This window comes from Prionailurus bengalensis, chromosome A2 (genome assembly GCF_016509475.1).
Source record: "Prionailurus bengalensis isolate Pbe53 chromosome A2, Fcat_Pben_1.1_paternal_pri, whole genome shotgun sequence".
Classification (NCBI taxonomy): Eukaryota; Metazoa; Chordata; class Mammalia; order Carnivora; family Felidae; genus Prionailurus; species Prionailurus bengalensis.
Genome location: NC_057348.1, coordinates 101,101,860 through 101,128,630, shown reverse-complemented (window position 1 = coordinate 101,128,630; position 26,771 = coordinate 101,101,860). Strand labels below are relative to the sequence as shown.

Below are 26,771 nucleotides of genomic sequence, written 5' to 3'. Positions count from 1 at the left end.
CAACTTCCAAACTTTCTCACTTAGCTGGAGTTCTCTACAACAGCTACAATGCGAATGGCAGGGAATGAGTTAAGTGTACACAGAGGGGTAAACATCTTCCATAGCACAAGTCAGCTGGCAGACTACGGATGTGCACAGCACTGAGTGAATTTTGACACCAAAGGATCTTCAAAAGGACTGGGCAAATTTTTTCTAAGATCATTAGTTTGCTTTCAATCATTTAGGAAGATGGAAAAACCTCCTATGTTATAGCTGAAGATTATTATGCAAGGTTAGAATGACCTTGTCTGTTAAGAAAAAGTGCAATGGGAGAGGGATGACCTAATCCTATATTTGGTTTTAAGCATTTCCTCCTTTTTCTGCATTGCTATACTTCTACCAACAGATCAGAAAATTTCTCAAAGAGCCGGTCACAGCCCAGCGGAGCAGGGTCCTGAAGCCTTTCCTCCCCTCCCATTCCCAGAACTTAGCCATCAACTCCTGCAAGACCAGTCTCTGTCCCCTTCCAGGTTGCAAGAGTACAGCAGCCTTCCCCAGGCACTTGCACTGGGACAAAGGGATGAGTGAGTCTAAGAGCCACAGAGTCTTTTTTTTTTCTTTTTTTTTTTTTGAGCTACTCTGCCAAGTATTCACAGCATGAACCTCTTCTTTAATTTCTAATTTAATGCGTACTGAAAATTCAAAAAGAAAAAAAAATCTGTCTCCATTAAATGAATACACATGCTAGATAGCGTCTACAGGGAGACATGTTAGTTTCCTTCTGGTTTGGGGCATCACTATCCTAAGGCCAGCCACACATGGATATTTGCCACTAAACTCCTTGTTAGCCATCTAAATCAACAGAGGTTTTGAGAGGAAAATTCTTAGTGATCAAAAATAGATATTTTAGGTAGTAAGGATGAATTTCCAAGTTTCTGTATTAAGTTTATGTATTTCCAGCATACAGACTCCAATGCTACACTAAGATCCCTTCTGCTTATTCAATTTTCTTTTTATAATTTGGTTTTGAGACACGTTATCAGCTGGATGGAGTAGTTGATTCATCTGTAATCAACTGTTCTCAGTAAAAAAAGCTTTACAGCTTTGCAGATCCCAGCTGATAGAAAAGACATTACTTACGCCATTTCCTCAAAGACCTTCACTCGCTCACATCCCTCTGGGGGCTCCCGTTTGAACATGTAGCTGTTGTTTGGTTTGGGAGATGAAGCGTACTTGGGTAACGGTGAGCTACTCCCACTGTCTGTAAATTTAAAGCAGTTATATTAACTAGTGATTGAAAGCTCTTTTAAATTAAATTTGATTTCCAAACAAGCAGCCTTTTGCACAGTTTATCCACTATGGCCCCTCTGCTTCCACCACAGAGCTTCCTTTTTTGCAGAGCTATTACTAACACCCTTGTGTAGTACATTTCTTAGAAATAAAAGATGCGATGCAACAGTTATCTGCCATACCACAGAAAATAAAAGGAGGATATTTCGGTCCAGAAACTGCATTTTGAATAAAGCAGCACTATCATCTTGAAAACAATTACAGCAGTATGTATTTCAAAATGTAGATGAATGGGGCAATATATATAAATCATGCAAAAGAAATATAAGAGGTTATAACACAGGGTTCTCTAGGTTTTCTCACTGTCCAACCGGTTTAATTAAAAATTTTAGCATGTGGAATAATCTTCATTACAAAGTTTCTTAGCAGAAATATTACTTTTACTTTCATTACACCATGAACAGATGTATACAGGGGGAAAAAACAGGTTTGTAACACATAATATCTTTTTCCCTCAGCCCATCATGAAAAATGGAATTTACTCAGAAATTTGCCTTGAAAATGTCTACATAAAATAGTTTTTCCAGCAGTTTGTATTTTTGCTATTAGAAGCATGAGGAATCTAAAAGCATCTCGACCTAATATGTTTTCTTCATATTTTTGACCAAAAAAAGAAATGGTCTATTCATGAAAAGTCATAAAACCTATATGTAATTTCTCCCTTTCCTACCTGGCAAAGGATTTTGGAAAATCAAATCCACCAAAATGTGTCATTATCTTTGTAAGATGCCAAGTTGTAAAGTCAGTAATGTACCTGTATAAATACAATAGTCCCATTTAAACAAATTCTGACTTAATGCAAACCAATTCTCACTGCTAAAATATGAAGCACATGATCTATTGAGATGTATTATTTTCATGTATATTTTGAAAGATGGCTTTGGTGTCATAATTAAGGTTGTCACAATTTTGATAAGTTGCTTTGGATTAGGCTACAGAACACAGCACCGCATTCAGAATCTGAGTAACAGGGATGTTTTCACCATCATTAATGAACTATAATACATGCTTAGTAGACTCTTGAGGCACACTTAGTTGTATTTGGTAAGTGAGTCAAAGAGCACCTAGGTTAGTCTTGGGAATGGAGATGTGTGCTTATATTTGCATATGGCTGTATCTCGGGCTGGGAAATCATTGCCTACAAAATAAAAAGGCCACACAATTGGGAAACCTTAGAAAACCACCCCTTCTCCATCACTACTGTTACATATGTTCCTGCAGATTACACACTGTCTGTTGGAAGGAATTAGGTCTTAGAATTAAGTTCCGTTTCTTCACATGTCATTCAGATTTAAAGATTTTCTCAGAGTCGATACTCATCTTATAGTATTTAAACAAATGGAAGGCAGGAGGAAGGATATAATTTTCTTTCTTAGGTGAATGCAAAACCTCATTAACCTGGCTAGAGTCTGAGTTTGCTGCCCTCTACTTGAGCTGGGCAAGACCAGAAAGATTGGTCTACAATCAAAAAGTGGTGAGAACGAGACCTTGAGCTTGGTGTAATACAAAAACACAGCCTGACCCTGCTTTATTATCCAGGCAGCAAGCAGCCCTGTGGAGATGGTATGTGATGTCTCCGTGGAGGTTCTTGCTGGTGATGGTATTCTCCAAGGAGGGCACAAATGGCCTGAAACCCTGGGCTCCAATGGTTGTGAGAAGACTTTTTCTTGCTGTCAGCGGGAGTGTGGCCATGTCAGCAGTCAAGGACTCACCCCATCAGCATGTAAGAAAAGTCACCTCGGCCACTGCTACAGTCTTTTGGGCTCTACTGCTTACTACGTCACCAGGTCTGCTGCTTGGTTTCTCTCATGACTTTATTAATGACTTCAAGGGACATTCCCAGAATTGAAAGCTAGACAGGAGCTGGACAATGTATAACACTGATTATCTTCCTATTAACAATTTACAATAAATTAAATAGTTTTATTCCTAATTTTTTTTTTAATTTCAGAAGCTTATAGTTTTAGTTTTACCTACTTAAACATTCTTTTTTTAAAATAGTTTTTTTAAAGTTTATTCATTTATTTTGAGAGAGAGAGAGGGAGGGAGGGAGAGAGAGAGAGAGAATCCCAAGCAGGCTCTGCACTGGCAGCACAGAGCCTTACACAGAGCTTGAACTTACGAAGCATGAGTTCATGACCTGAGCCGAAACCAAGAGTGGGACACTTAACTGACTGAGCCACCCAGGTGCCCCACTTAAACATTCTTGTTCTAGTTTAGGGGAGAAGGGGTGGTTAATGTTAAACAAAAAATAAATAAATATATTGCTATCCTAGAATAGATCGTATTTGGTACTATTATATCTCCTTGCCTTTTCAATTAAAAAGTTGAGGTTTTTTTGTTGTTGCTGTTGAACTATATATATAACATTTATTTGAATTTTTGGTGGTCTGGAAAAATAAAGCTTGAAAGGAGAATTAAAACTATTTAGAAAAAAAATTTTTTTAATGTTTATGTATTTTTGAGACACAGAGAGAGACAGAGTGAGTGGGGGGGAGGGGCTGGGGGGAGGGGCAGAGACAGAGGGAGACACAGAATCCCAAGCAGGCTCCAGGCTTCAAGCTATCAGCACAGAGCCTGACGTGGGGCTCAAACTCACAAGCTGTGAGATCAGGACCTGAGCTAAAGTTGGACACTTAACTGACTGAACCACTCAGGCACTCCCAAAAATTGAAACTATTAACAGATTTGTTCAATCTGGAGTTTTGTTTTTTTTTTCCCCTCAGGTGAGTATATGATCTGGTAGACAGCAAAGAGGAACAGGAAATGGAGACCCGTAGTCTGAGGTCTCAGTTCTGTCACTAGTTGTGAAACCTTAAACACAACTGCCTTTCTGAGTTTCTATATAACTAAAGAAATTATCACTCCTAACTCGAAAATTCTGTGACTTTCTTAATGGTTCTAACAAGTATTTTTTTGCTTCACAAAATGGCATGATTTAAAACCAACCCACATGAACAACCTATTCTACCCATTCCAGACTTGGGGTCTAGCTGATTCGTTTAGAACTCTGTGCCAAATTTAATAAACACATTTCAGTAACAGAACATTACAAATGTGAGGTAAACACACTTGCTCAGGAGATTCAAGATGAGAGTTTCATGGTAATCTTAATTCAATCACTTTTGTTCACAAGCATGATAAATTTTCACATTCTGTCATCCCTCAGTAAGAAATAACTAGACCTGTAGTTCTCATTAAGTGTAACTTTATATTCTTATAGCCAATGTCAATTAATAAAACTAAATGTAAAAATATGATCATTTACATATTTGTCTGTATTTTAACAGTCTCATCTATCTTTATAAAGAATCACCCAACTCTGGAAATTAGTAGTATGGAAACCTTTTACTGGTTTGGGAAAACTTATACATGTGTACCATATTTACCATTAAAATATAAGTAGGTTGTCAAATATTTTTAATATTTGGGGAGAAGGATAAAATTGGCTTTTACATACAAAAACAATATTTTTAAAACTACATGTACTTTGGGGCGCCTGGGTGGCTCGGTCGGTTAGGCATCCGACTTCGGCTCAGGTCATGATCTCGCAGTCCATGAGTTCGAGCCCCGCATCAGGCTGTGTGCTGACAGCTCACAGCCTGGAGCCTGTTTCGGATTCTGTGTTTCCCTCTCTCTGACCCTCCCCTGCTCATGCTCTGTCTCTGTCTCAAAAATAAATAAATGTTAAAAAAAAAAAAAAAAACTACATGTACTTTTATTGTTTAAGAGTTTTCTGAATCTCTCCTTATATATGGCCCTCATTATTTCTGGTATATTAAGTATGGCCCACAATTCCAGTATAAAAAATGATATTATACAGTTAAGACATTCTGTGGGTAGGTATGTAAAATCTTTGCCATGGTTCTTATTAGTCTTAAGTCTTTAGATGTGCTTTATCTCTTACTATCAGATCACTATCAAGAGAAATTAGTACTAAAACAAGTAATGTAATAGCACAGTAAGTAGTCCTTAACTTTGGTTTCACATTAGACTCATCAGATGTTTCAAAAATATCAATAAATACCACTGTCCAGACCTCATCCCTAAGATATTCTGATTTAGTCTGGGGCTCTTCCCCAGCACGTGCTGCCTTGTTGCTTCATTGCTTCGTTGCTTCGTTGCTTGCTTGCTTGCTTGCTTGCTTGCTTTCTTTCTTTCTTTCTTTCTTTCTTTCTTTCTTTCTTTCTTTCTTTCTTTCTTTCATTTTTTTGGAAAGCCCCCAAATATTTTTACAGCAGAGCCAAATTTGAGACCCAATCATGAAAAGGTCAAAGCACTGGTCTGGAGTCAGGCTGCCTGACTTCTATCAGGCCTAACACCATGACCTAGGAAAAATTTGATCCCTTTTTTGATCTGCAAAATGGGACTAATTACTGACAGGATAGCTATGAAAAATGTGTGCGAAAAGAATTAGGACAGTGCCTGAATCATATGGTCTGAATATGACCATAATAGCAGAAAGAACACACCCTTCCCTGTTTGCAAATGTAAGAAGGTGAACCATTCAGAAATTAAGTGCCTATTTTACTTTCTCTTGGCAGAAGAGGGGAACAGAAAATAATTTTTAATAGATCTGCACATTCTATTTCTATTCAGGTACTTAAAAAGAGGAGATTTTTGTGTTTGGGAGCAAGGCAGGGTGATATTTGGAGTACCAGATTCCCCAGTTTAGACTGCCTAGCATAAACCCTGCCAGTTCATAAAGTCATCCTTTAGCATATAATCTATCATCCTGAAATTAAAATCAACGGCTAAAGCATAGATTCTACAGATTCCTCTACAAAGACCTAACCAGTAGAATGTAATTCTGTCTTCACAGCGGAGGTAAGAGGCTGGGTAAGTGAGGGTACAGTTCAACCAAAACTATACTCAATGACATATGAGGAGTGTAATTAAAAGCCAATGATGAGTTAGGTTAGAAATATGATTGACTAAATAGGACCTAAACAATTACTACTCTAGCATTAAAATTACTTCTTTTGCTTCAGGAAATGAAATTATCAGCTGTAGTGTTGTTTGATGGCCTAATGAAACTGGGAGAAACACAAAACTATATAGCCTTTCTTGGCAACAAACAATTTGGAACGAGTTGTTTGTGATTACTGATTGTATTGAAAAGGAGTTCAGTTAACTCCAAGACCAAACTGGGGACAAGTAAGGAGAAATTTTGGCTTTTACAAACAGTCTGTAAGGTTCCCCTAAAACTTCAAAGTCAACCTTTTATGAGAAGGTTACAGAATTTTAATAAAACAAGTCATCAACCACAGCTAAGATCTTCCTCAGACTGGCATTCAACAAAGGGTAAGGAGGAATAATGACCATCAGAATCTTCGCTACTTATATTTTTGAACTTTATTTCAAATTAAGATTGTGTTTTGAATAATGGGCTTAACTTACATTCCAAATGTTTGGTCCATTAATCAAATATTTGTCATATGTGGGCAAGTGTTCTAATCACATCGTTCCCTAAGTATTCATTGAATTGATATCAATTTAAAAATTAAGTAAACAATCATAGCTGTTCCTTTATTTTTGTGTACTCACAACAAGTACAATTCTTCTTCCACAAACATAATCTTGATATGCAGAATGGCACACTTTATTATTATCTCCTAATGTGACTTGGAGTCATTGATATGCTAACTAGTCACTCGGAATTTGACTATCTGACCTTGCAGTTCAAAATGAAAGCAAATCACTTTACTGAAGACAGTCTTCAAACCAGTTTATAGACTAAAATCCAGCCTCTTATACATATACATCACAATGGTCACACAGAAAAATTTCAGTTTACAGAGAATATTTTATATCTTGAAAAGTAATGTAATTAAGGATCTCAGGAAAATCATTCTGATACAATCTTTTTTGTTTATTTTCTTAAAGTAGACTTCACACCCAGCTCAGAGTCCAACACGGGGCTTAAACTCCTGACCCGGCAATCAAGACCTGAGCTGAGATCAAGAGTTGGATGCTTAACTGACTGAGCCACCCAGGTGTTCCCCATCTTAGATTTTATATTCTTGAGCTTTTTAAATAGAAATATTTCCAGGGACATCAGTTTTCAAAAAACATTTTAAAACACACTATTCATATTAAACTACTCCTGAAGTATCCTAATGAGGAAAAATAAACACTTCTAATAAAAGTTTCACTGTAATTTAAAAAAAATTTTTAATGTTTACTTATCTTTGAGAGAAAGCGAGCACACGAACAGGGGAGAGCAGAGAGAGAGAGAGAGGGCAGAATCTGAGGCAGGCTCCAGGCTCCGAGCTGTCAGCACAGAGCCTGACATGGGGCTCGAACTCACGAACTGTGAGATCATGCCCTGAGCCGAAATCAGATGCTTAACCAACTGAGCCACCCAGGCACCCCAAAGTTTCACCGTAATTTTAAATGCTCACTTAAATATTTGCTGAGCACTTAACTATGTGCAAAATAGAAGGTGGCAAAGAAAAATGCTACAAATGCTGTCTTAACGTATTAGGGAAATCTTGGTATTTACTTTCTACCCCCAATTCTTGCTAAAGAAAAATGGTATTATAGTGTCTTTAGGCACTAACCAACATGGAATCTTAAACTTATCACTGTTTCCACCTTAAAGCTTGTTCCTTCTATGATACTCACTGCCTAATTACTAATGGTAATAATCTACCTTCTCCATCTCCCAAATTAGAACTCTGATAGAACTTGGCCTTTATCCTCCCTGACCTCGTCCATCTATCAGCCACCAGATGCTGCAGACTCCTCTTTAGTCCCTCTCCTCCAACATCTCTGCACCCCCTCAATCTCTCTCCCCTGCCCCTGTAGTTTCCCAACTGAGAGGCATAAAACAATGTGCTGACATGCAAGATTTTTAGAACATTTACACACACTTTTTACCCTTAAAAATAAGAAAGTATGCTTTACTAATACATATTTAGTTTGTGGGTCGAATTAAGTACATACATAACTTAGAAATATATGAACTTATATTAATGGTATAGATCAAAAATTGCTGCAAAGGACATGTGAGAAATCAAATTTGGAGACCACGGGACTAGACTGCCAAAAATTACCTTATCTGGTCCTCCTGCTCTCTCTCCACTTCTGTACTTCCACCTGTGCTGTAGCCCTTAAAGATAAATCTGGTCGTGTCCTTTAGCTGACAAAGATCTTTACCTGGTCCTTCATTTCTCTGAGCAAGGCCTACAAGGCCCCTTATGAAATGCCGGCCTTTCTACCTCTCTACTCTCACTGCTTCTGCTCGCCACCATTCACCTCTGTGCTCTAGCCACACAGTTTCTTACTGTTCTCCACACACCAGGCCCTTTCACAGCTGATTGCCCATATAAGGCTATTCCTCCTGCAAAAGAGGCAGCAAGTAGTAGTATGAGGTTTGTAAAGAAGATCTTTGTTGTCATCTGGACTACAAAGAATTTAGGAAAGTTACTTTATTTTCTAAGCCTCAGCTTCCCCTTTCTTAAAATAATAATGTTCCTCCCTACTCACAGGATTGTGGTAACATTATAGGAGATGACAAAGGTAAAATCACCTGAGCACATTTAATCACTATTAACAATCCTAGGAGGCAGGTACCATCATTATCTGTAATTAATAGATTAAGAAATTGAGATACAAGAGAGGTTGAGTAGCTTGCCCAAGGACACATAATTACTAAGTGGTAGAGCTGGGATTCAACCAGGCTGCACCAGAGTCAGAGCTCATTACCGTTAGGCTCCCTGTCTTGCTAGGTTTTGATCTGTCTCAACTGTAGTGTCCTTGCTGGAGACAGGAGGAGGAGACAAGATGATGATCAAGTTCCTTCCAATCTAACATCCCATGCTTCTAATTAAAGTCTGAAAGCTCAGGTAATCTGAATTCTAATTAAAATCTGAAAGCTTTATTGGGCCTGACTTTTGTTAGTGTCACAAGAGACCCAGTGTAAGCAATGGCCTCTATGTGTTGGTATTTTTCCTAGAGGAACACAGAAGATAACAGGGAGAAAAAATTTAACAGATCCCCTTTTGGGGGTATCAACAGGCCTAGTTGATACCCTACTTTCTGCCCAGTCATGATCAGAATGGAAGATGATATGGATTTTAGCAGTTACTTCCTTTCCCTGAATTTCAAAAGGGAATTTGGACTTTATGGTTTCTTCCCCACCAAAGGCCTTATCACTAAATTAGCATAATCTTAGTTGTTTAGTTCTCTGTACTGTCTTTTTTTTTTGGTGGTGATCGGGGAGGGGAACATTATCACACTCTTCCCAAACATTCAAAGGCCTCATACATATAATTTAACAGCCTAAAAAAAAGATACTGATGTTCAACACAGCTAAAAAATATATCCTTAAAAAATGGACATACCACAAAGACAGGCCTTAAAGGAATACCTGAAGAAGTCTCCACTAAGCACTACTCTCTGATAGGCACTACTCTATGCTGAGGATAAAGCAATGAGTAAAATAAAGTTATCTGCTCCTGCTGGAGCTTATATTCTGGTAAATAGATAACAGGAGATTAAGTGAAACATATATGCACGTTTGTTAATAAATTTTGGTTTGCTTCTATTCTAGACTCTGGGTTGTAACTGCTAGAATGGAGATGTATACTTATTACTTAGTTTTCAACTATAAATAGTAACTCATCCACAGAGGGCTAGCACAGCATCTGCCATCAGTATGATTGTGAACATTTTCCTAAAGAGGGGAAAAAGGCATTTACTAGATGCTGCTTATGTGCTGTCAGTGGGAATATATACGATTTTACATGTTACCTTGAAAAAGAGAAACAGGGAAGATGACATTAGGGACAGGATTCTAGAACAGGTCAGTGTTAGCCTATGGAATAATTCTTGTGTTGTAGCTCTATACTCCTGGTCATTTTACCAAAAGAGGTTCTTCTAGGGTAACAAGGGATCCTAGAACTATGTGGAGATAATCTTTTGATAGAGAAACAGACTCAGGATCAGAAGCAGTGATTTTAAGACGCAGTCGCTAAAAGCCGTATATCCAACCTATTTATTTTAACAATATAAAACATGAAAAGAAATGTACCACAAAATCTCAGTTGATTAAGCTCTCTAGAAGATAGAGCATGTAAGTATGTTAAGGGCAAAGGTTGAAGAAGGTTAAGCAATACAGCCCTAGACATAAACGCAAATAGAATTAAAATGTGTGTAGGAAGGAATAAGATGATGTCAAAAAGAGTCTCTTTCAAAAGTCTGACTAGTGTCAGGTCTGAACCCGGAAAAGACAAGATAATACTTTATTTTTTTCTCTCCTACAACTAAGGCCTGCTCAGTCCTAACCCCCAAAGTTCAGGATTATTAATATTTATGAGTTAATCACAGTAAGAGGTAAATAGGCTTCTATGCATTGGCCTTGGGAAACTCCATCCACATAACATACGTTGTTCTTGTGGGAAAGTACAGTTTAAGTTCCAAGTAGCCAATTTGTGGACTCTTGGAATTGAACTCTCCGTACTTGGCCCGAGGAGAATGGTTCAGTTGACTTTATGATTAGAATAATCAATGTTTCCACAATATCTTGCAAAATTGCAGAATTTTATAACAACTGCCTACGCGAATTGTGCCAAAGATCAACTGTAAGTGGCAGACTGAAGTCTCGATTCTGTGGCTTGCCCAGCACCGGTTTGGCTAACAGCAAAGAATGCAGGCAGAGCTGCTAACAGCGTGTTTTGATGCTGCCATCTGTATTATATAAATCACTATTTATCTCCCTTGCATTTTGGGCATGATAATGTAAAAGAACTTAGCCTAACTCTTCGGGTATGTTCTGAGGATGTCAAGATGAGACATTCTCCACACAGTAGGAACCATGGCGGTTATTAGGCTAATTAGCCTGACAACTTTAGACATGTGACCAGGCTGCGTTCAGTCTTCAGGTCACTGGAAAAACCTAGCAAAAAAAAGAAAAAAACAAACAAACAAAAAACCCCACCTTAAACCTGAAAATAGTTTCTTAATGGCTGGACCTTTCTCAATAGAGTGTTTTTGTCATGGCACTGCAGTCGAAATAGCCAAAGAAAAACCGAATATACTAATAATCCACTAAAATTATTTTATAGGTCTCAAATGATACATGGCTCATAGAAAAGAACATATGTTAGGAATAGGAAGAAACAATGTTAGCAAAATCAGGAAAAGGATAAGTATGCCACAGATGAGTCTTAGAAAAATAATCAGCTCACCAGCACATCTCTCATGAGCCCATGTATTCACAATGGCTCTCCCTCTCCTTTCTTGAGTATGCCTTTCCAGGTGCCTAACAATGTCTGAACTAACTATTCTATCACAGAACGAATTCTCTACAGTAAGTGCAGAATATGTAGGTACTCCCAATATATTCTAGTTGACTACAAAATTACAGTACCAATTCTGTTTTCATAGTTAATAATACAAACCTATTCAAAATCTATAGCTTCCATTTTTTTTCTTTACTGGAAATCAAAGACTAATTTATGCTTTATTGCAGAAAATGCATATTATAAGATGGAATCAGTATCTTAAACAAAGTTTGGACTGTACACAAAGAAGTAATGAGTCAGAGACTACTCTATAGTTTAATTGACATCAGAAACTGTAAAACTAACAACTCCCTCTTTTGTATCTTCAGTATTCTGAATGTTCTTGTATACTAGTGTATTATTTGTTTACATTACTATTATCCCATATTACACTATAGGTTTCTTAAAAACAGATTATCACATCCTATTCAACTCTATTTCTCTACTCCCTAGCGGAGCATCTGACATACATCCATGTTCAATAAATGTTTCTTAAACTAGAAGCATAAACTCAGTTGAATACATAAACCCCCATCCTCAATCCTGAAATACATGCGTGTGTGTGTATATGTATATACATGCATATATAAAAGAGACAGATGTTATTTTAATTTTTTCTTCACAAAGAGGGGAGTTGATTTGAGAACTAGAAACTTCGCATTATAATAGAAGGTCACCTAATTTTTTCAGGGAACACTAACATCAGCTTGATCTTAATCACAAAGTAGTGCTCAAAGCTAATTATGGTAATATGTTGATAAACTAGTATCTTAATTCCCAAGCTGAAATAGTCTTGTAGAAAACAAAAAATGTCTAAAATGATTCCATAATTTCTACAGAGATTTTTTTTTTTAAGTCACTATTAGCCATACCCAGCACAATTTATTGTTTACAATGGACCAACGGTTGTGCTAAGCACATTATAATATCTTAATAACCCAAATAATGATAAGAGGTATGTATTATTACCCTGTTTTACTAAGAAATATTTTTTTAATTATTAGGAAAAAATTGTTGGCCTTAGAGATGATCCGGACCAGTGTTCTCATTTTACTTTAAAACAAACAAACAAACAAACAAACAAAGCCACCAAGAGGAACACAAAAAACAAAACAAAACAAAAAAACATTTGTGTTAGAATAAAAATACATAGAAGAAAATATACCAAAAAAAAAAAAAAAAGGAAAAGTCGTAGAAAAAAGGACTAACTTATCTAAGAAATGGTCAGAATTCAGACTATTATAGTATCTTGAAGAGACACCTGCATTCCCATGTTCACTGTAGCATTATTTGTAATAGCCCAAACATGAAAATAACCTAAGTGGCCATAAATGGATAAAGAAAATGCACACACACACACACATACACACAGGAATGTTATTCAGCCATGAAAAAGGAAATCTTACCATTTTCAACAGCATGAATGGACCTTAAGGGCATTATGGTAAGTGAAATAAGTCAGAGAAAAATAGTGTACAATCTCACTTATATGTAGAATCTTAAAAACATCAAACTTACGGAAACAGAGAGTAGGACAGTGGTTGCTAGGGGAGGAAGACATGCGAAGATCACAAACTTTCAGTTATAAGATGAATAAGTTCTGGGGATCTAAGGTACAGCATGGTGATTACAGTTAATAATACTGTACTGTATACTTCAAAGTTGCTATGAGAGTAAAACTTTAATGTTCTCACCGTAACAACAACAACAACAACAACAACAACAACAAAAGTAGTTATGTGAGGTCAAGGATACGTTAACTAACCTTATGTGGTAAACATTTTGCAAACATACACATGTATCAAATCATTACACTGTGTACCTTAAACTTACATATGTTCTATGTTATATGTAAAAACAGTGTATATTTTAAACTTAGGATCTAAGTGAGTACCTCTTCTGAACTGCAGAAACCATCTATTTATCTGCCTCATTGCATCCTGTCATTTAGAGGCCCTAAAAGGCAATCTCACAAACAGTTAACCAAAATGGAACTCACTTATCATCTTCCTAATATATTTCCTTTTCGGTTCAGTGTCTCTCAATTATCCACAATATTAAACTTAGAATTTAGAACTCTAGAATTAATTTCCTAGCTTTATTATTACTGGTGTTTTTACTTTTCATTTTAACCCAACTATAGGTGCTAATAAACAGCAACAGTAGTCAACCTGAACCACACTTATCCTTTCTACTGAAAGAACACAGATTGCAGGTTTTGGAATCAATCGGACCGACCCTTTTATCCATTTACCACCTGGGTAGCCTCAAACAAATTACTATTCTTTAAAATTTCCAGTTGCCTTCAAAACAAATCCTCCCACCAAAAGCAAGGTGTTTTCTTCTTTGTTGTACTGTGAAACATCCATAGTAAATATTGTGAGGATGTGACTAAAGGTGTTTGCTCCAGTAGGATGCCTCAGTGAAATAAGTTTCCTAGTCTGACATTCTATGAAATGGGAGACTTCCCACTTGAAGCAAAGAGATGCCTAAAGTACTGTCTTCAATACACCTTTAATGGAGGAAGGGAGTTCACAAGGCTTTTCAAAAATGGAAGGGTGAAAAGAAAGTGGAGAACTGCTGAGATCCACTCACAGAAATAAAAGCAGAAGACAAAGTCCAAAGTAACTTCTACTTAACATCTCAGCAGAGAGTCAGGCATAATGATGAGTGAAAGAAGCCAGACACGAGAATGAATACACATGTACCATTCCATTTCTGTAAAATACGTTAACACAGAAAAACTAAATTATGGCGATGGAAGTCACAACAGTGGTTACCTCCAGATGGAGAGGGGAAGGGGGCCTGAGGGAGCCTTCTGGGATGCTAAAAAATGTTCTGTATCTTGATCTAGGTAGTAGTTTCGTGAGCACATACATATGTAAAAATTCACTGGGCTGAGCACTTCAAATCTGGCCATTTAAATGTAAGAATACCTCAAAATAAAACAAATTAAGGGGACTAGCAATCAAATCAGGGCAAGGACCACAAAAATCCTATAGGATACTGTAAACTTTGCCTTTTTAGGTTTTAAAAATTTTGCCACCTATGGTGTATTTCTCTACGGTGAGAAGCAATACATGTGTCATAAAATAAGTTCAGTGTTTCTTTGAAAGTAACTAGGAAGGTGGAGCCTGGGTAATCTTTGTTGCCTTCTGTGTCTAGGTCTGAGGGGGCCAGAAACCACAAGGCAAGAGTCAGTGGTGGCCAAGTGCCTGACACAAGTACAGGAGACATGGGGAAACAGCTGAGCCCTGACAAGTAACAAGAAATCCCAGAGGTTCTGCCCTCTTACCAGTGTTCGTTAGTAATTCATCTATATACCATGACAACCCCTGATATACTGTAGGTACTTATTTAACTTTATCTACTTGGTTCAAAATACACCCATCCTTCCAAAAGAATATCTAGAATGACTTCCTCCTGAGTCAATCTGATTACAAAAATCGAACTGTAGGCATGAGAAACATAAACTCTACCATAACCATCAATAGCTCTGGACAACACCAAGAAAAGACCTGCGTGTTACATGATGTAAAGCTGTGCGCACTCCATCTTAGAGCTTACAGGTTTTGTTAACTGTCAGAACCATGCGCTGTGCTTCTCTGACACATTTATGGAAGATGTTTGTGCGAGTCACAGAGAAGGGGGTACGGGAAACCAATGAACAAACCTAGATCAGCCAATCCTTTACAATCCCCCCATCCCACAAAAGAAAACAAAAAGTGATGTAATGGTCTAAGACAAAGAAAGTAGAATGAGCAAGGCCCTACGACAAACCCTCTAAGTGGGTGATTTCATTCTCACCTTTATCACGATCATAGAGTAAATCTTCTGTGGAGCAAGGGCTCCCATCCTGGGATTCTGGGGGACAGAAGGGAGACACACAAGGAGAATGGCTGCTGCAGCTACTGCTGCGCTCCTGCACGGAGGGGGTCTGCGTGTCGATGCTGCGGGTGCTGCTGCTCCGGTAGTGAGCGGGGAGCGGGGCCCTTCGGCCGTCTGGGATCTCCAAAGGCTAGAAGAGAAACCAACGTCACACGCGTGAGCGACAGCGCACACCCTTGATTCGTGCAGAAGCACACGGCGCTGTCCTTGTTTTCACATTCCACTGCTAGCTCACCATAATTGCTTCTTCAGAGAGTAAGATACCAGTCTTGTATCTGAGGTTGATTTCTGCACATTGCCTTGACCGAATGAAAAATTTATTTCAAATCCTGATGGAGTTCGGTCTCAAATACTAAGGATAAATTGCTTTACAAATTCCATAGCCCTCTGTATGTATTCGTAGGTTAGCACTTCCCAGAATCCTCCTCAAGGGTAGGGGCTTTGTTTAAACATGGTATCCCTAGTGCCCACCACGGTGTCTGGCACATAGCAGACAACCAACAAACATTTGTCAAATGACGTTATCAAACTGTGCAAGAAATTACTCTGACTTGCTAGTAAGAAAAGTAAAATCTCATATTCAGAGGGGTAGATATTTCTATTGGTCCATTCTTAATTTCAACTTTTTAGAGATCAGGAAAAGAACTGTCTTCCATTTCCTTTACAAATTACCCAAATTTCTCATAAAGTGATTTATTCTATTACTATTAAACAAAGGACGTTAACATAACGCAAAACAATTCTACTGTTTTGGTATCCCTCTAACTAGCACTATTCATAAGTTTGCTTGGTTCCAATGCATTGTTTTGAGTGGCAAAAACAAGAATAGAAATGAAATAGAAATGAAACTAAATAGAAATGAAACTAAAATCACAAAAACACACGTTTTAGACCTGAAAAGACCTTAGAGTTCATTATTCCAGAGTCTTTACAAATAAAGAACCTATAACTTAGTGCTTCTGATGTCACACTAATTAAATGGCATGGGAGCCTCTGTCACAGTGGGCTCTCTACTCTTTTTTTTTTCGAGAGCGAGAGCAAGAGCGAGAGCAAGAGAGCGAGAGAGCGAGAGAGAGAGAGAGAGAGAGCGGCAGAGAGAAAGGGAGACACGGAATCTGAGGCAGGCTCCAGGCTCTGAGCTGTCAGCACAGAGCCCGACGCGGGGCTCGAACTCACGAACCGTGAGATCACGACCCGAGCCCAAGTCGGACGCTTAATGGACTGAGCCACCCAGGCACCCCATACTCTGCTTCTGCTGTAAAGGAAATCTTACTCCATTTTCCTAATCTGTGTGCTAACGAAGTAAACTCAACAAGTAAAATTCTATGCATTAATCACTTAAAAGTATTTTGTTATTATAGAGGCAAGACTGCAATGCTAAGAAAAAGAACAAATACACACTTAGTGTATTTACAACTTATTTTTACCATGTACTGCTTTTACTCTGAGCTTTGTCATTTCAGAGTTTTTAGAAACACTGTCAGAGGGATAATGGAGTACGATAAAATTAGACAAGATTCAAAACGTGTCAATTTTTCTACAACGCACAACCAAGTTAAGTCAAGGCTGAAACCATTAACTACTGAAATAAAAACTTCATTTATCTATACAATGCTGTTAAACCAAAACTATAGCATCCTGATAATGACTACCCTACTATAAAAAGAATATACAATTATGCAAATATTAGTTCATTTTGTAAACAAATAAGAAAGTAAAACTTTCCAATTAAAGAAAGAAATATTCCCAAAGGAATATTAACTCCGTTGGTCAAAAGCTAAGAAAATGTTACTTTAAAATTTTTTCTTTCATTTAAATAAATTTAGATTTTAATTACAATTCTACACTAAATGTTAGAATGAACAAAGAATAAACCATTGGCGCAGGTGTTTTTGGACAAAATTGTATCGCAATATAAGATGTGTGAAGTTCTCGGGGTAACCCATAAGGAAAGGTCATTTTCAAAATTGTATTTGAGGGCTTCATGACAGAATTATTTCTTAAAATTTAGATATCTGTCAAGGAAAATGTTACTTTAATAAAAGTGTCAGTATTGGTAAGCAGTAAAAAAAATATGATGCATAAATCTATAATTAAAAAAATTAAGAATTTGAGTTATCTTTCATTCATGTCCTATTTGATAAACACAGTCTTTCTGTATTCCCATTCCTTAATCTATAACTGGGTAATATATACCAATCTCCTTCACCAACTTTGTTTTGTTACGAGAGAGTACAAGAATTATAAGAACAAAACAGATTTTAAAAATTTACTGTTTACACAAAATAACAATGGGAAAATATAAAAGCTTAGAAGACTGATATACTTAACAGGACAGTTTTCTTTAGTTATTGGCAGGCTCACTAATGGTAACATTTTGTTTATTAAAACTTTGAGGCACACTTAATCATCAATCGAAAAAATTCTAAAAATTAGTATTGTAGCTGTAAGTGTGTAGGTTACCCTAGAGTAATTCTGAAATGGCTACTGTGAAATTAGAATATAACTTATTTAAGAGCAGAACTGTATAAAAATTTTACCTGTTTAAGTATAGCTGACATACAATGCACATTAGTTTCAGCTGTACAACACAGTGAATGGACACGTCCATACATTATGCGATGCTCACCACTAATGTAGCTTACCCCGTCACCACACAACGCTATTACTATAACCACTGTACCTTTCATCCCTGTGATTTATTTATTCTGTAACTGGAAGCATATACCTCCCACTCCCCTTCCCCTTTTTTGCTCATCCTCCCACCCTCTCCCCGCTGGCAACCACCAGTTTATATTTATGGGCCTGTGTGTTCATTTGTTTTGTTTTTAGACAGGTGAAATTATATGGTATTTGTCTTTCTCTGAGTTATTTCACATAGCATAATACTCTCTAGGTCCATTCACATCGTCACAAATGGCAAGATCTCATTCTTTTTTATGGCTGAGTAACATTCCATTGTGCGTGTTTTATTTATATTCATATGTACTTTCATATATTTTATAGATTAATTATATATATATATTAAACACACACATGCACACCACATCTTCTTCATCTGTCAATGGACACTTAGGTTGCTTCCATATCCAGGCTATTCTAAATAATGCTGCAGAAAGCAAAGGCATGCACCCATCTTTTTGAATTAGTGTTTTTGTTTTCTTGAGATTATGTTATTAAGTTTTATATTCTAGTACAGTTTGTTTTGATGTTCTTAAGGATCAGCAAATATGTGACTGATTCTTTCATCTTCAAAGAATTAAACCAATTTCACTTCCTTACATTAATGCTTTTAAACGTTACTTAACGTATAAAGGAAACATTTTAATGATGATGTGCTAAGAGATGACATAATTTCCAAAAATGTCTTTATAGCATGATAAATATAAATTAAAAATTTAAATAAAACATCTAGGAAGAAAAAAATTGCACAACCTTTCGGGAGGACAATTTTAGCAATAGTCATCAAAATTTAAAGATACAAATGTTTTGACCCAGCAATTTCACTGCTAGAAATTGTTTGCAGGAGTACACAATGTTTCCTAAAGCACTGCTTGAGATGACAAAAACTGAAAATAATGTAAATGTCCATCAACATGGAACTTCTAAATTATGGTGCATTCATACAATGATTCACTACGTTCACCCACATACACACGTCAAGAAGGATCACAAGAAATTATGCATAATGCTCGTATCTGCTAATAAGCAATACTGAGAATTGAAAGAAAGTTTTACATTTTAATTTTACAAATGTAAGATTGGACTCTGTGACTTTTGAAATTAATTAACTTTTAAAACCTGCACATTATTTAAAGGAATCAGATACACATTTGACATAAATTAAATCATTATTTTGGTTCAAAAAAAAATCACAGAGATAATTAAGTCAAAGGTTATTCTATGCTTTCTTTTGTTGAGTATGTATTTGTAATGTGGCCAAATATACGTTCACATGCAGTAGTGCCCAGATTACTTTTCTGGGACAGAGGTAATTTATAAAGCATTTTTGGTGAATTTAAAATGGTTCAAAGACCTAACCACAAGAGAAACCTAAAATTAAAAAACTCCTAGAAGAAAACACAAGTATTATTGTGGCCTTATATTTAGGTAATGGTTTCTTAAGTATGACACCAAGTATACAAATATGACACCAAGTAAACAAAAGAAAAACAATAAATCAAACTTTATCAAAATTGAAAATGTCCTTTAAAGGACATCATCAAGAAAATAAAAAGTTAACAGACAACCAAAGGATGGGTATTTTCAAGTCCTACATCTAATAAGAAATTGTATCTAGAAAATAAAAAAAAAACACTTTATAAAGAATTTCTATAATTCAATAGAAAAAAGGCAAAATAATCCAGTTTTATGATTATAAATGTTCTAAACAGACAATTTTCCAAAGACACACAAATGGCCAACAGCACACGAAAAGACGCTTAATGTCTTTAATATCATTAGATTCAGAAAATGCACAGCAACACCATGAGATACCATTTCACATCTACTAGGATGGGTGTAATAAAAAAAGACAGAATTACAGGTATAGGTAAAGATGGAGAAATTGGAACCTCCATACAAGTAAATCATGTTGTGCAGAATGTAAAAGTGCAGCCACTTTGGCAAAACAGTCTGGCAGTTTCTCAAAAGGTTAAACAAAGAGCTACCATACCAGCAATTCCACAACTAGGTATATGCCCAAGAGAAATGAAAACATGTTCATATGAAATCTCATACATGAATTTCATAGCAACATTATTCCTAATAGCTAAAAAGTAGAAACAAGACAATGTTCATCAACTGATGACTAGCTGAATAAAATTCATACAATTGGGTATTTGGCAATAAAAAGGAATGAAATACAGATAAATGTTACCACTTGGGTGAACCTTAAAAACATTATGCTGAATGAAAAAAAAACAGCCACAAAAGGCCACGTGTTGTATGATTCCATTTACAAGAAATGTCTAGAACAGGCAAATCTGCAGACAGATAAAGTAGATTAGTGGTTGCCTACTGCTGGGGACACTGGAAGGAAATGAGGGATGGTTACTGAAGGACATAGAGTTTCTTCCCAGGGTGATGAAAAGGCTATAAAATTGACTGTGGTGATGGTTGCACAACTGTGAATATGCTTAAAAAAAAAAAACCCACTGAGCTGCACACATTACATTGGTAAATTGTATGGTATGTGAATTATAGCTAATCAAGCTGTTACCAAAAAAAAAAAAAAAAAAAAAAAAAGGACTACTGAGACAGTTCTGAATGCTAAAGAAGAGAAAAGATTCGAACATGCCATGTAACCTTACCTTGGACACTTCCTCCTTTCCATTATTTTCTTTAATGAATACCTTTTCTAATTCAGGACTTATTCCTTCTACATTGCAGGGCACACGTGAAACTGATGATTTTGGCACTGATATATTTGACAGTGGCATAGGGACTGATCTTGATCCAGTAGCCTACAAAATATAAGACAAGGTGGGGTCAAATTATTTGTGGTCAAAAAAAACAAAAATCAAGAAATCAAGAATTCAAGAGCATGGTAAATCTGAAAATGGAAAACTCAATGAACAGAGATTTTTCAATATTACAAATACACTATATATCCAGATACACCCACAGAAATGTAGGTTCTAAAGTAAGGAAGGTCCAGAGCCAAAATAACCCTTTATGTAAGTGTCAAGTTTTAATAGTATAATGCATACATTTTTTTGGTAGGATGGCAGACAGAACCTTCTGCACAGTTTAATTTTTTCCCTTTTGTTGTTTTTACTAAAAAAACATAGTTGAAATCATGTCAGTTAAATGTATCATGTGGCTTTACCAGACACCTCTGTGTGTGTTTAAAAGATTTATTTCCCTCACTGTTAAAACTACCTTCCAGTATTTTTCATTTCCATTTGTCAACCATTTGAGAAAACCTTCTGGATTATTAAGTAATGTGGCAACAATGTATCATGCTAAGTTCAGTAACACAATTGATATCCTTAAGGTTGTTTTTCAAAAGTCCTTTGGAGGAGTTCTCAAAAATTAACCACCTCTTACAGCTGTCATAGAAGGTACCTTAAAGACTTTTTTTTTTTTTTTAAATCCAGTATAGTTAACATAGTGTTATATTACTTTCAGGTGTACAATATTGTGCTTCAACAATTCTATATATTTCTTGGTGCTCATCATAATAAATGTAGTGTTAATCCCCTTTACCCATCCCCCCACCACTTCCCCTCTGGTGACCATCAGTGTGTTCTCTATAGTTAAGAGTAAGACGAGCTTTTTTTGATGGTCAAGGAACTAATACCAGATTGGAAATGAGGAAAATAAAGATGAACAAGGCAAAAGTAAAAATGATACATGATCTCTCTCTTACTCTGAATGATTAAAGTTGATACATAGGGTTCATATTGAGGTAGACTGCTAATCATTGATTAACACATGAACAATTATTTCCTCTACTCAGGGCTGTGTTTCTGCCATCTGTGAGTGGCTGCCTGCTAATGCCCTTTGTTATGATGCACACGTTTTTGGTTTTTTTTTTTCATATGAAAGTTGTAATTCTTTGTCATACATTTGCTGTTTACTTTAGATCAAATACCTTTCTTTCAGTACTTTTATGGTTTTTCATTTTAAATATTTAACCTATCATGATTTATTTTTGTGTATGGTGTGAGGCAGTATTTTTTTTTTTGCCACACAGTAATCAAACTGCCAAGATTTCTTTATGATTCTATATTTGATTTCCTTATGATTTCTATATTTGATTTGATTTTCTTAACTGATAATCCCTATACAAAGTTTCACTTTAATTGCTGATATTTATAGTACATGTTGGTATAGGAAAAGTCTTTTCAAATTTTCTTTTCTATTAATTGGCATTAATTTTCCATGTGACTTTTGAAGACAACTTTTCAAGAAACAAAACCATTACTTTTAAATTTCCACTGGAATTCAATTTGAAAATTTCAATTTTCTGGAATTCAATTAATTTCAGGTAAATGGCTATTTGAAAAATAATGAGTCTTCCCTTCTCATGCATGTATGTGTTGAGATTTCCCATTAAGGTCTTGGTTTTCTACCTCATATTCTCAATAAAGTCTTACAGTTTGCATATTTCTCTTAAGTCTAATTCTTGGCATTTTATATATATTTTTGAATATACTAACATGTCATTGCTAATTGTAACATAACAAGAAACATGTATTTGGAATCTTCCCTGGTTCTTGACACACATTTCCTACAACTCTTATAATTTCCTGACTGATAGATATGCTAGCAGCATCTTTTGTTCTAATATTTGGTTTCTGACCATGGAACCTGACACAGAGGTTCCTAAATTCCTTGGAATTTCCTGGGTGATAGAAGAGTCTTCTAATGAGGGGACTTTTTTTTTTCTTTTAACTTTTTTAAAAGTTTATTCATTTATTTTGAGAGAGGGGGAGAGAGAGAGAGAGACAGAGTGCAAGCGGGGGAGGGAAAGAGAGGGGGATAGAGAGAGAATCCTGAGTAGGTTTCATGCTGTCAGTGCACAGCCCGACAAGGGGCTCTATCCCATGAACTGAGATCATGACTGGAGCTGAAATCAAGAGTCAGATGCTTAACCGAATGAGCCACCCAGGTGCCCCTAATGAGGTGACTCTTGACAGGCTCCTGGGTAGGTTCAGGATGAGGGCTAGTCAACAGGAAGATGAAGCCATGATTACAAGCTTGGAACTTTCAGCCCCACACATCCTCTGGAGATGGCAGAGGGGCTGGAGAGTGAGTTAATAATGGATAATGCCTATGTGATAAAGCCTTCATAAAAATCTCTAAACTTTGGTTTTAGAGAACTTCTAAATTGGTGAATACATATCCATAAGCCCTGTGTACCTACCTCTTCATCTAACTGTTCATCTGCATCCTTTATTATATCTCTTATAATAAAGTGGTAGACCTAAGTGTTTCCCTGAGTTCTCTGACCTGTTATAGCAAATTACTGAACCTGAAGAAGGGTGGTTAGGAATTCCTTCTTTATAGTCAGATGGTCAGAAGTACAGATGACAACCTGGGACCTGTGACTGACATCTTAACAGGGGTGGGTAGTCTTATGGGACAGAGCCCTTAAATTGTGGGGTCTGTGCCAACTCCGAATAATTAGTTATAACTGAATTGCAGGATACTTAGTGTTTGGAATTGGCAAGTTGGTTGGTGTGGGAAAACCTCCCACACGTTTGGTGTTAGAGACACTGTAAGTAGAGGGTACAGTGGTTTGCTTTCATTAGTATAAAACTACTGATTTTTATAGGCTTATATTTTCTTATCTTCTCATTAACAGTTTCTTTTTGTTGTGAAAAATTATAATCATAAACATAATTAAACACTATACCACAATGAACTTCAGTACACATCATCCAGCTTCAAAATTACCAACATCTGCCAATCTTGTTTCATCTAAACATCTATTTTTCTTCTGTTCTTAGATTATTTGAAAGCACATTCCAGACTTCATACTTCACCTACAAGTATTTCAGTATGTATAGCAGATAATTATTTTTACACATAACCACGATGCCAAAAATTCAATGTAAATTAGGAACATGTGCCAAAGTCTTTTTTGTTGTCAGCAAGTCAATAGGTCTTCTATAAATCTATTGGGCTCTTACAGAAAACGTGCTTAAAATAAACAGAGTAAAGAATAACACACTATTTCTACCAGATTAAGAAGAAAAAATTGTACTTTGTCTCTATAATTTTGCCTTTTCAAGAATTTAATATAATGAATCATACACTATGTAGCCTTTTGCTTCTGACTTCATTCACTTAACATGGTATTTTTGAGAATCAACCATGTTTTTGTAAGTATCAGGAGTTCCTTCCTTTTTCCTGCTGAAAAGTATTGCATGGGTGTTACAAAATGTTGTTTTATCTATTCATCAGTTGATGGATATTTGTTTCCATTTTTTGACTATTATAAATAATGCCTCCATGAACACTGATGTACGAGTCTTAGTGTGGACATACATTTTTATTTTTCGTGGCTAGATATCAACGAGTGAAATTTGGGGGCTCTATGGTCAGTGTGTAACTTTTTAAGAAAATGCCAAACTGTTTTTCACAGTGGTGGTACCATTCGGTCTTCCCATCAGCAATGTGTGTCTGTTCTAGTTGATCCAAATCCTCACCAACACTTGGTATAGGCTATTCTGTCAGTTTTAATGGTTTAGTTCATTGACTTTCATTTTCTAAATAGATTATATTACATACAGATAACAATAACTATTTTTTTTCTTACTGCTCTGTCTAGAGCCTCTAAACTACTAGCAAATAATATCAATAACTGTGGGCATCTACTACTTGATTTTTATTTTAACAAATGTTTCCAATATTTTACTGTTAGGATCTTACCACATTTGCATTTTAGTCACATTAGGAAACGTCATATTTTTAGTAAAGCCGGTTTTTACCACGTATAGATAACTGAGTTTTTATCAGGTGTTATTCAGCATCTACTGTGATCTTCATATGCAATGAACTAAACTAATACATTTCTTAATGCGAAATCATCCTTATGTTTGTGAAACATCTCTGATTAGATTTGTTTTGATTCACTACTTGGGTTTCTTCTTCTATACTTCTACATTTGATTTACTAAAATTTACATCAATATTTTTTTAATATTTATTTATTTTTGAGAAGGAAGAGAGACAGAGAGACACAGAGTGCAAGGGGCGGGGGGGGGGGGGGCAGGGGAAGAGAGAGGGAGACACAGAATAGAAGCAGGTTCCAGGCTCTGAGCTGTTAGCACAGAGCCCGACACAGGGCTTGAACTCACATACTGAACCATGAGATCATGACCTGAGCCAAAGTTGGACGCTCAACCAACTGAGCCACCCAGGTGCCCCTAAAATTTATATCAATATTTTAGGTGAATTTGGTCTAGAAAAGCATCTCCCAAACTATATTCCATGGGAAGTACATGTTCCTAGGGAGGCAGGAGAACCACAACAAAAACCCAATCCTCAATTTCTTCTAATGTAAAATAGGTATAAATAGATATAAAGAGGGGCGCCTGGGTGGCGCAGTCGGTTAAGCGTCCGACTTCAGCCAGGTCACGATCTCACAGTCCGTGAGTTCGAGCCCCGCGTCAGGCTCTGGGCAGATGGCTCAGAGCCTGGAGCCTGTTTCCAATTCTGTGTCTCCTTCTCTCTCTGCCCCTCCCCCGTTCATGCTCTGTCTCTCTCTGTCCCAAAAATAAATAAACGTTGAAAAAAAAAAATAAAAAAAAAATAGACATAAAGAGATATAGATGGCTTAAGGTACCAGTAGGAAGATTAAATGAGATAATGCCCATAGTTGCTTAACCAGTAAATGAGCTAGGATTTAGCCAGGCCAGCATCAATCATTCTGGAGATGACTACATTCTGTTACATCTATTATTAAAAGAAAATTACATATATGGAGGAAAAATAAAACTTCTTGCAACAATTTAACAAGCAGTAACAATTTAGTAGAGCCAGGGATTTAGATTTTTAATTCTGCAACCCAACAATAATGGATTCTCCCTTTATAATGAACCCTTTCAAAGGAATTCTTCAAATCTGGACAAGAAATTAGCCTACCTGAGTGTGATTGATGGTTACATGGTTGCCAGGAAGAGGTGACTGACGCTCTTTCTCTTTACTGTGCCGACTGCTCTGTTTACTACGTTGTAGCTGCTGCCTCAGTTTGGCAATCTGCTTTGGGGAGGGGGAGAAATAAGATGAGAACAACAGTGAATACCAGTTTTTAAGTACTTCTAATTTAAATTTTGGATGCTGGTAATTTTTTCCTCAAAGGTTTCAAGAAGAGATAATATTTCACTGCAAAGATTTATTCTTCTACATTTTTAAGATTAAAACTATTGAAAATAAGAGGTACAAACTTCCAGTTATACAATAAGTAAGTCACAGGGATATAAAGTACAGCACGGGGAATACAGTCACTAATATTGAAATCATTATGTTTGGTGACAGAAAGTAACTAGACTTTTCGTGGTAATCATTTCATAATGTATAAAAATGTTGAATCACTGTTGTACAACGGAAACTAACATGTTAACTACACTTCAATAAAATGTATGCTACGAATGCTTCACTTGCTCAATTGAAATAGTGTTTTGGTAAACATGCAGAGTAAATTTTTCCAGATTATTTCAGATTTTACACCAAGTATCTTTGTACACCAAGTATCTACCTCTTTAAACACTTTTTATAAGGCAAAAAACTAGTGTTTCACATGCTAATTAAA

The 26,771-nt window shown here is 36.4% G+C and overlaps 1 protein-coding gene across 1 annotated transcript in view; it reads right to left on the bottom strand.

Annotated features, from left to right (window-relative positions):
* GLCCI1 (glucocorticoid induced 1) overlaps window positions 1-26,771 on the bottom strand; it is a 150,685-nt gene that overhangs the window by 2,946 nt on the left and 120,968 nt on the right. Inside the window, exons 5-8 of the mRNA XM_043589539.1 lie at window positions 26,105-26,218; window positions 20,819-20,971; window positions 15,426-15,636; window positions 1,120-1,240 (exon numbers count right to left, since the gene is read on the bottom strand). Coding sequence (XP_043445474.1) covers window positions 1,120-1,240; window positions 15,426-15,636; window positions 20,819-20,971; window positions 26,105-26,218 — 599 coding nt within the window. The remainder of the gene's footprint in view (window positions 1-1,119; window positions 1,241-15,425; window positions 15,637-20,818; window positions 20,972-26,104; window positions 26,219-26,771) is intronic.